At 44.5% G+C, this 11349-nt stretch overlaps 1 protein-coding gene across 2 annotated transcripts in view; it reads right to left on the bottom strand.

Moving 5' to 3' along the window:
• Window positions 1–11349, bottom strand: part of CACNB4 (calcium voltage-gated channel auxiliary subunit beta 4) — a 466152-nt gene extending 454803 nt beyond the window's left edge. The window contains exons 1-2 of one of the 2 annotated variants that reach the window (XM_053918676.1): window positions 11290–11349; window positions 10733–10816 (exon numbers count right to left, since the gene is read on the bottom strand). In XM_053918676.1, coding sequence (XP_053774651.1) covers window positions 10733–10816; window positions 11290–11349 — 144 coding nt within the window. Of the gene's footprint in view, window positions 1–10732; window positions 10817–11010; window positions 11138–11289 lie in introns of those variants that run through there. The other variant, XM_053918674.1, reaches the window with a different exon arrangement.

Genomic DNA, 11349 nt, shown 5'->3' on the forward strand with positions numbered 1-11349 from the left:
GATCAAAAGAAACACTTACATTATATGAAAGTAAGTGAGCGTAACAACCAAGACCAATGAAACACTGAGCCTTCACTACTGCAAGGTCTCCACACAACACGGGACAAACAGAATAAAACATATCCTGCAAACTAAATCGCTCCTCAATCTTCCTAAAATTAGCGGAGAATGTTTGCAGCTGACCTATTTCTCTGCCACACGCCTGTGTTCATAATTGACTTTTGTCCCCCAGGGAGGTGCTCAAACATAATTGAGCGGCACCTGCCACACAGAGAGTGCAGTTCTATGCGCCCAATAATTCCCATAAATGTTGCACTTGGCTTAAGACTCAAACACTCTGCTTTCTTCTGAACTGTATCTCTCAAGGAAGAAATATTATAATTACCAAAGCTGAGTTATGAAGATCTAGATAAAAGAAAAGAAATATTTTGAATTATGTCTAGGACCCAAGACATTTCTATTACTAAAAGCTACTGAAAATGATGGCAGTAGCCACTCATGTTGCTCTGACAGTTTGCAGGAATCCCGCTGCTCTCGCCCCATAATGTCCTTTCCTATAGATGAGAGCCACTCAGTTCTGTTTTCACAGAGTGGCTCTCTGAGAACAAGGAGGACAACGTCAGGGGCGTGATTTCCATGCAGGTTAAAAAATTCTGCTAAAAACTATCTAAGGCTATAGCTCCAAAATAAATGTAAACATGAGACACCCCATTCAACACGACTCTTGAAAAGCCATCTGGGACGTGGGCTCGATGCAAGTTCCTCTCCACCCACAGGCCAACATCTGCACATCTCGGCCAGGGGCTACAACTGGGAACCCTCGGCTGGTGTAGAGAATATGCTAATGAAAAAATATGAAGGCAGTCACAAAGTACTTAAATTATTGTATGACGCCAGTTACAGGAAATGTCCAGAACAGGCAAATCTATAGTCACAGAGACTAAGTAGATTAAGGGTTGCCTGGGGCTGGGGCAGGGAGGAGGATGGGAAATGACTGCTAATGGGTACCAGCTTTCTTTTGGGGGGATGAAAGTGGTCTAAAATTGGATCACAGTGGTAACAAAATACAGCCTCAGAATTCCTGAATGACTTCCCGCTTTCTGCTACACACACGCACACAATGAGGCCAAATAAGAAGTCGTGCCTGCAGAGCACTCCAACCTCCACAGTGATCGTTTTACCCACCTGTCTGACCTGGAAACACAATCGGCATTTGAGTTGCTAACACTGGCACTGGGCCATTTGAGCAGAAAGTAGGAGAGTATGATAAATTCATCTTCATAAATTACTACGCATTTCCATTACCGCTGGTCTTTCCTGTATTAAAAAAGAAATTCCTAAATATTTTTTCCAAATTTAAAAACAATTAATATAATATTCAAACCCAGTGAACACTGAAAAACTTTACCATTTCTAATGATTCTGATAACCAGGAAAAATGCAGATTCTTTTCAAGATAACTACTATAGCAGGGGTGTCAAACTCATTTTCACCGGGGGCCACATCAGCCTCGCAGTTGCCTTCAAAGGGCCGAATGTAATTTTAGGACGGTATAAATGTAACTGCTCCTTAGCAGTTAAGCGAGAGCTCGGCACTGCCGTCGGGTAGACACAAGGTGCCAGCCAGATAAAACAAGGTGGAGGGCTGGATTCCGCCCGTGGGCCTTGTGTTTGCCACCTGTGTACTATAGCAAGTAAATTGCGACCCTGGACAAAGATACTCCAGCAACAGAAAAAAACATAAAATGAAGAATAAAACAGGAATGGTTTGTCATCCAAACGATTGCAGTGAAATGATCAGAAAGACCCAGTCACGTAGCCTAAGTTTTATAGCCCCTCTCTCGTAATGCTTTTTGTAGCTGAAGTGCCCGTGCTGAATGCCATCCCTTCAGAATCAAGTTGATTTACCTCTGCTCTATGTAATAAGAAAGGATACGTCCAAGAAAATAGGGAAGTTTGCAGAGGGCCATGTTTACGCTGGTTAGAATAAGAACCACCTTCAAGGAATTGCCAATCTCGACCTACGCACAGGCCAGGTGTTGATCGCACACCAGCCTCATGTATTTCGGAAAACTGGCTGCCGTAGCACACAGCTCATCACTATTGTTACTTGAAAGCAATGAAAGTATTTCCTTAAAACTGAATCTCTGATTTAGCCCTTTCATTAATTCAGGCTTCTAGTTCTAATCCTACACTCTCTCCTTGCCCAGTTCACATGGTTACATCCATGTAAACTTCAGGATGTTTTGCTCTGTAGTCTGTAACTTACCTTCTTTCTAGGACAGAGTGCTGAATTCTACCTCAACGTGTTCCTGGTTCATGAAGTACCAGAGCCTGTAACTGTGAAGGCAGGACAATACCGGCTGCTTAAGTCAGAGAATGAGTGTTTAAGTCAGAGAATGAGAATGAGGGGGCTCTTTGGAAATAAAAACCTAACTCTTTTTGAGACTTACTGACTTCATAGTTTGTCATCTGGAGAGTTATTCTAAAGAGCTGATTGCAGATGGTTACGGAAGTGCTCTGCTTAGCCCACAGAGGGAATGCTGGTCAACACCTGGGTTCCAAGCAAGTGAAAATATCCACGGGCTCTGCCTGCAAGGGCTCAGAGGATCTATGTTTCTGAGTAAACACACTGCTCCTGGGAAGGAAGCTCCAGTGAAGAGGGAGCAAGCAGAGAGTGGCACAGCTTGTGGTCCTAGGAAGAACTTCATTTCAAAATGTTGCTTAAAAAGCATGCAGAGGCCAAACACGGAGAGCTACAGAGAGAAATGGGGCCTCATGCCCACTCCCCACATGTCTGTGGATGGTTCCCTCACTTGTCGGTGAATCTGGGTGACTTGCAAGCCTGCTTGCCCTGGTTAGGGTTTATGCTTTCTTCTGAGTCTGAACTGCAGAAATGAGACCAAGAACAGTCCAAGCTCAGAGGACAATGGTGAGCTTGGACGATGTCACGGCCTCAGCCAGAAAAGATGGGTCAGATCTAGATTTGCTGGGCCCAGCTAACCCCACTGAGTTAGTAGACTCACCGGGACTGGGGAGACCAGTTTCTGCAACTACTGCACGCGGTTTGACTAAACTACATTCTCTCAGCTCCATCTTTGCTCTGTCCCTCGACAAGGAGCAGTCTCTGCTCCTTGATGCCCAGGGGCCACACCGTCTGCACATGCAGCATTAAGGGGCGAGCACAGCAAAGCCAAGGGCATTCTCACCTTATGTTTCCACACAGCACCCTATGACTTTCTAGAGAGATCAAGATTTGAATCAGAATTTATCTAAGTTTCAATAAAATGTTACCATCCTAAATGGAAGGAGTCCTTTCTTCTATAAAAATAACATTTAGGGAACTCTGTGTGCCAAAAACAGAGACTTGTAGAAAGGCAAAAATTACTGGTTAACAGGTTCACTGCCCAATAATTAGATTTGTCAATCAGGAGCTTGATCAATTCAGTTCCATTTATTCAAAGCCAACAGCAAGAATTTGCCATGAGAGGCAGAGTTCTTTCTTACTCTGTCAGGTCTCAATTTGGGAAGATGCATTACAGAGAAATTCAGAAACAGGCATAAACTTTTCCTTAAAGTTAGTTGTAATTGGATTATACCACTTAGCTAGAAAGTTCTACTTACAGGTCAAAAAAAACCTTTCAATTTTGCTGATGAAAAATGATTCATTATTGTCTTCCATGCAACTAAAATATAATAAATGGTTGTGCCAGTCCTGGCCTGTTTCCCTTAGATTTATTCCTCACCTTTCCCTGCTGTGCTTTCTATCTCAGGGGGTCCTAGGCCTACGGGCTATTTCCCAGGCTCCCATGTTAGCTGGCTTCCACGTACCTATGCTCAGCCACTGGGAGGCGCTCTGGGGGGCTGGGGGAGTGAGGGTGTGGGTTGAGGGTGGAAAAAAGCAAGAAGCCGGAGCGTCTCCCTCCCATTCTCTCCATCTCAAGTGGCTTCTTTGGCAGAGGCTGCATTTCCTCTGTGTCTCTCTCTCTGTCTTTTAAGTGAGATATAATTGACCAATATCCTTATCAGGTGTACAACATAATGACTTGGTATTTGTATATATTGCAAAATGATCACCACAAGTCTAGTTAACATCCATCAACATTCACAGATACAATTTTTTTCTTGTGGTGAGAACTTTTAAGATGAACTCTATTTGCAAGTTGCAAATATTCGAAACAGTATTATTTACTAACTGTATGTTACATCCTCAGGATTTATTTATTTTATAATTGGCTGAAGTTTGTTCCCTCTGATCCACTTTACCCATTTCGCCCATCCCTGCCTCTGGGAACCACCAATCAGATCTCTGCATCTATGAGCTTGGGGGTGGCGGGGGGAGGGGAGGGGGTGTTTGTTTTTATGTTTAGGTTCCACATAAACGTGAGATCATATGGTATTTGTCTTTCTCTGACTTATTTCACTTAGTGAAATGCCCTCGAGGTCCATCCACATTGTCGTTGCAAATGGCAAGGTTTCCCTCCTCTTACGGCTAATGTACCATAACACATGCACCACGATTTCCTCACCCGCCCATCCATCCATACACACTTTGGTTGTTTCCTTATGTTGGCTATTGTAAATAACGCTGCAGTGAACATAAGCATGCATGGATCTTTTCTTTTTAAAAAGTATTTGATTGATTATACTATTACAGTTGTCCCAATTTTCCCCCTTTTCCCCCCCTGCACCCAGCACCCCCCACTCCCTCAGGCAGTCCCCACACCATTGTTCATGTCCATGGGTCATGGGTAGGTAGGTCCTTTGTCTACTCCATTTCCTATACTGTACTTTATATTCTCACGGCTGTTCTATAACTAGCTATTTGTACTTCTTAATTCCCTGACATCTTTTTGAGTTAGTAGTAGTTTTGTTTCCAGAAGTGTAATTGCTGGATCACATGGCAGTTCTTTTTTTAATTTCCTGAGGCACCTCCACACTGTTTTCCACAATGGCTGTACCAATGTACATTCCCACCAGCGGTGTACAAGGGTTCCCTTTTCTCCACATGCTCACCAACACTTGTTATTTCTTGTCTTTTTGATAACAGCCATCCTGACAGGTGTGAGGTAATACCCTGTGTGTCTCTTGCTGCTGCAAAACAGTACCCCAGTGATTCCAGCATCTGCCAGGTGATTCTGGCCCCTGGGCCCCTATAACAGTTTCCTCTCCTTGTCCTTCCAGCCTAGAGGTGATAGTGGCTTCTCACTATTGCCCACATCTAGGTTTAGCCTCTCTATCCCATCAACTGTTTAACCAAGTCTCTTCAGTCAAGTCCCTCAGCTGTAAAAACTCAAGTAGTTTTGCTTCTTGGTTAGACTCTGGGTAAAACAGTGGCTAGCAAATAAATACACCAGGACAAGCAAACAAAAAAGCCTCCGTGTAACCATGAACAACGCAAACAAAAATTCCCTCCCGTGATAAAATTGTGAAAACAAACTCTTGCCTCCAGATCCTCCAGTTGTTGCTTTGTTCCTCACAGTAACCATATAAATTAAGAATAGCTCTAGGACCTAAGAGGAAGAAGCTCCGTATGTCCTTTCCTGCGTCCACATGGCTGTGTGTTTGTATGTCTGCCTTGATTCTTCAGGGATGAAAGTGTTGTGGTGGAAAAACTGTAACATCTGAGACCGTCTCACCATCAATTGGTGTGACTTTGGTAAGGCCTTCATGTCCTTTGGTTTCTGTTTTATTTTTCTGAAAACAGGAAATTGAAGCACTTTCCCTCTGCAATCTCCTCCTGTTCTAAAATTCTGCGAGTCTAAGTTTATGGACAAATTTTGCATATATATGCCTCTACGCAGATGATTATTCTTAGAGCTAGGCACAAAGTATATCCACCTTGTCTTGATGAATTTGCATTTCATTGGGGAAAACTTTGCATTTCATCAGAAAAAGGTGTCTATAATTGGTGCTCAAATTACAACCCAAAGAATTTTTTTGCCAACCTGTTTTGTTATAGTATCAACTTAGTAGATGTCTAAGTACAGTGTGGGTTCCCTGAATTATTGTAATGATCATTGGATTAGCATACCTTAAAAAAACAAGGTGCCTTGCTCAAGATAGATGGCTCCAAAGATGTCTGCAGCAGTACCTTCCACTCTACATGCTCTTCTGTAAGGTGACCTTTCTCTACCCTATCCAAATATAGAGTCAATTTACCCTCCTTTCGAAACTAGGCGGGCCCTCTGGTCTGTTCTGACTTAGCGATTGGAACAGAAGTAGTGTCGGATAGCTTTTGATGCTAGGTCTTACCAAATCTGCAGCTTCAGCCTTCACTTCTGGGGATGGTCCTTCTAGGAATCCAGCCACCTTGGAACTTAAGCAAACACACAGGTAGAGGAAAACTGAGCCCCCTGCCGAAAGCTGTAGATCAGCTCTCAGCCAGCAGCCAGCACCAGCTGCCCCACCACATGAGCAATTAATATTTTAGACCTATCAGCCATGCCAGTGCCCCGAGAAAATCACATAAAGCAGAACTGTCTAGTCAGCATACAGAAACTTTTTTTTTTAAGTGTTGTTGTTTTAAGCCACTACCAGGGGTGTCCAACCCACGGGCCACATGTGGCCCAGGATGGCCACAAATGTGGCCCAACACAAAATTGTAAATTTACTTAAAACATTACGAGATTTTTTTGTGTGACTACATGGCACAATATATTTAATGTGTGGCCCAAGACAACTCTTCTTCTTCCAGTGTGGCCCAGAGACACCAAAAGGTCGCACACCCCTGCAGACTTTGCAAAGGTTTGTTAGGAAGCCATTTCTCACCATGAAACAAAGAGTTTAATGTGGAAGCATAACTCCATGCCTAAAATATATCACACTAGTTCTCTATCCATCTGTTCCTTCATTCATGCCAATGAATAGAGAGGTGGGCAAAAGTTAGGTTACAGTTGTGAGAATGTAAAACACAGAGTTTATTCTTGTATTATTATGTATTAATTATTGTATTATTTTTCCAGACGACCGTGGCTACCCCTGTATTTATTGAATATCTACTACGCTAAATGCTGCGGATGCAAAGGAGACCAAACACAAAAATGTCCCTGCCCAAGTGGAAGTTATTATCTGGACAGGGAGGATGACATTAACAGAGACATCTAAGTACATGTTAAATTATAATAGTGGTGGGACTACTGAGCACAGGCGTAATGCACTCTCGGATGAGGTGCATGATTAGGGAGCTGACCTCATCAAAGAGGTCAGAACAGGGTGATGACTGAAGTTACACCGCAAGGAAGACGAAAAGTTAAGTAGGCAGAGGGAAGAGCAAGAACCCTCCACAGAGAGGTCTCAGCATGTGCAAAAGGCCTGGGGCAGGTGGGAGGGTGGTGTGTTCAGAACTGAGAGCTCTGGGCTCAAGATGAGGCCGGTAGGGGTCAGGTTTTCTGAAACTTTGCAGTCCCCATAAGGGCAGACTTAACAAGGAGAGGTCACCAAACCAATCCCACTCTGACCAGATTTTCTCTTTAAACCCCAGTGGGGAGAAAACTGGCAGTAACCCCAGTGAGAGCAACCTGGACTGCTCCACCATACAAACTGTATGTGCAGTGAGTGACATCCGCGGGCGCCTCAAGAGTCAGCGCACAGAGGCATTTTGGACACGCCCTCATTCCTCGCAATATCGCTGCTATACACTACGCTACACATAGTTTCTTTCTATACATCTGTGTCTCCATAACTAGTTTATAAAATCCTTTGAGTATGGGGGCTATGTCTCATTCATCTTTTTCATTCCTCCTTCATAGTATCTAGCAGACTGCTGGGCACATAGCAAATGTTTACTAAGTGTTTCCTTAAACCGTAAAACATGAATAAACAATCCATTCTTAAACAGCCTGTCAGAAGTAACCTCCTGGGAGAAAATTTTACAGCCTCCCTTGGGAAGCCATTCCAATGACAGCAGCACTCTTAGAGAGTCTTACTGTAAAACCTCATTTCTTTCTAATTGGAGCCCGTTCCTGAGTTCCATCCTCAGTGAGCACGGAGAGCAACCCACATCACTTCCAAAGAAGGCCTTGGTTTGAGGATCATTACTGGGTCACCTGCACCTCTCTCCTTTCACTGGCAAAATACTAAATCTTCTCACCTTTCCTCAAAGAAACCACTTAGTTGCTTCTGGATTCATTCCAAAACCTCCATCTCTCCTAAATTGTGGAGGCCAGCAATCTAGTAAATCAGGAAACAAGGTCAAGAATGCCTGAGGGACTTTGAGGACAGTCCTCGGAGGCAGGCTCTCCTTCTCACTCTGCTTGTTTTCAGGCCAACTCACATGTGTGCATGTGTAGGTATGTGCACCGACACACAGCTGTGCATGTATACACACAAAACAGACATTTTCACCAGCTCAAAGAATAGACATTGTTTTACTAAGTGAGTTTGCCAACTGTCCTCTGCTCTTTACCACCAGCCCAGTCTTACCAGCCTGATTTGACAAATCAATTTTTTTCTTGTGGTGAAAGTTTCCTTCCCATATATTTGTAAATAATATGACAGAGAAATTAGCAGCACTATTTTTATTGGTATTGTCACTATCTTCTTCACGTGCAAAAGCATCGCACAGCCTGGGATATATCACCAAGAAATTCCAGCACTCCAATGCATCAAGAATTCAAAAATAATAAATCACTGGTCATTTCACAAATAATGAAGCTCTAATAACATAAAGAGCTGTTGTGCTTTAAATTTGTTTTGACATTTGGGTAAAAACTGTTCAATTTTATTTCAAAAATACAGTGTTAAATATTATTTGCAGTCATTTTTAAATCTTCTCAAAGAAATGAAAATCCCTCAGTTATTTTTATTGTAGCCATTATAGAAATCTGTGTTATGCCATTGAGATGAGATCGTGTGTGAGAGATTTATTGAACTGTAAGTACTTAAAAATTATGTATTTTTACAGAAGAAAATATGGGAAGATTGTGTATGTGATATAATTAGAACCAATTCCTCAACTTAAATGGGACCATTTTATCAAACTAACAAATCCCAGTATCAGAAAGACTTATGAAATAATGTTTGTGCTAAAACTCTGCATTGGTTTAAATTACTCCCAAAATTATTTACTGCACCATGCAATACTTTTCATATTTTTATGGCAACACATACCAGCATATTAAGCAAGAACGTATACATGTATTATCTCAATCATTTATTGGAGCAAATTGAGGACAGAATAAGATTAGAAAGAATATTGATTATTTTGTTTGTACTCAGTAAAATAAAGCATCAGTGAAGTGATGGTGTAGATGAATTCAAAAGCATTTAGTCAAACGCTGCTGTATAATTGGTATTTCTAAGGATTTTGCAACAATAAAACACTACCAAAAATAGGTACCTACCAAATAAACAAGAATAAGATCTGTCACATAACTAAAAAAATCTTTTTTAAAGATGAAGAGTATCTTTGCCTCATCAAACACATGAGAAATCTAAGCACAGCAAAGGGAATGGAGAGTAGTACTTTTAGAATTAATTCAGAACCCAAAATATATTTATTTTAATAATGTACATCTTATTGCTCAATGAATTAAAGAGAAGTAGTAACAATTTTTGTCAATGTAGAAAATTAATGTCTACATACTATCTAATTACGCTTTATGGACCGTTTAGGAAGGGTTCGAGTCCAATTTGAGTCTAACGCCCATTCGTCGTGCATAACCTATTCAAGTTGATGAGATAATCTCTAAGGAAACACAGCAAAGCTGTCATCATAGGTTAGAAGCAGATTACACAATGCTCGGTGCTCCGAGTGACCTAGACCTAGAGAAAAAAAAACTTGCCAAGGTCACTCCAGCAGTCCACAGTGGAGCCTGGGACAATAGCATCTTGGTGCAATGACCAACGTCCTCCCCAGGTCACCCCTAACACACACACCTTGACCGTTTCTGTTCCAAAAAGAGACCAAGGTGACTCACTTTTTTTTTTTTTTTTTTGGCATGATGTTCCCAGCACCCAGCAGCTTTGTAGGGGCAGTGTCATTTACAACACATGGACGGAACGACAATTAAGGACTAATTTCCTGGGTCAGGATAAATGCACCTAAGTATCCCGCATAACCTGCGATCTTCAGCACACACAGCGCGCCCAGGAACCATGCAGAAGAAAAACAACCACTAAGGAGCAAACACTAAGTGTATCACCACCCAGACCCCGGGAACTGAGTACCAACCTTTGCTTATTTCGACTTAAACTGATCTCGCGCTCCTTCCCTAATTTAGAGAACCAAGGAAGCGGTCCCAAAGGGAGACCAAACTTTCTGCTCAAAGTGTCCTTCTTTTCACTAGGGCTCGCAGATCTCCTCGCAAGACCTAGACAAAGAAGAGTATTCAAAATAGAAGAGACCCCAACTCTCCGCCGAATCAAGCCAGGTGCCGGGCCCCACGAGCTTTGGTTATCCAAAGTCAAGTGACACTACTTAAAAACGTTTCCCCACGCACGGAAAACGCAACCAGAAACACTCCAGTCTTAAATTCAGAGTCCCAGCGCTAAACCGGGTCCCCGCTGACTTGCGCCCACACGCACAAACTAACTTCCTTGGGCGGATCTGAGGCGCCGGGACCGAAGACTCCGCGAGCGGAGGGCAGAGCGAAAAGCACGCAGCCGAGGCGCCTGCCCGGGTGGGAAAGAGGCGCGCGCGGAGACACGACCCGCGGATCCCGCACGTGGAGGCTGCGCTCGGCCTCCCGCCGACACTGCTCCCCCGCTTCTGTCCCGCACCTGCCTCCTACCTGTCTGAGGATGAAGCTGGTCGAAGTGGTGCTGCCATCGGATCTTTTCAACCTGCTCCTCCGGGTCGTGGTGCCTCGGGCCACCTGCACTCGATACACGGGGGCCAAAGGGAGTCGGGTGAGGACCGCAGCGTGGACCCGGGCGGCCACCCCCGGCTACCGTCCGCTCCCCGACCAGCTCCCGGGGGTCCCCCAGATCCAGCCCCCACCCCCACCCACCCACTCCAATCCTCGACAGCTGAAAAGATGCCCGAAAGGAGCAGCCCGCGAGCACCCACCACATCCATTAACAAAGACTCTCGGGGCGCGCGGTCCGAGTCCCTGGCTTCTGCTGGGGAAGGCTGCGGGCTCCGGAGCGGGAGCGCAGAGACCGGACGAGGTGAGGAGGAGGGAAAAGAGGAGGAGGAGAAGGAGGAGGAGCGGGAGGAGAAAGGGCCGCGGAGGAGGGTGCGGGAGAGAGGCCCCCGACTCCCGGGACTGGCGGCCCCGAGCGCCGGGCACGAGGGCGGGGCGCTCCGGGGCTGCTGAGGAGGCGGGAGGCGGAGGAGGGGCGGTACCTGCGAGGTGGGCGAGTGCGGCCCGTCCGCGGTCCCGTTCTTGCCGTAGGAGGAGGACAT

This window comes from Desmodus rotundus, chromosome 2 (genome assembly GCF_022682495.2).
Source record: "Desmodus rotundus isolate HL8 chromosome 2, HLdesRot8A.1, whole genome shotgun sequence".
In the NCBI taxonomy this organism is placed as follows: Eukaryota; Metazoa; Chordata; class Mammalia; order Chiroptera; family Phyllostomidae; genus Desmodus; species Desmodus rotundus.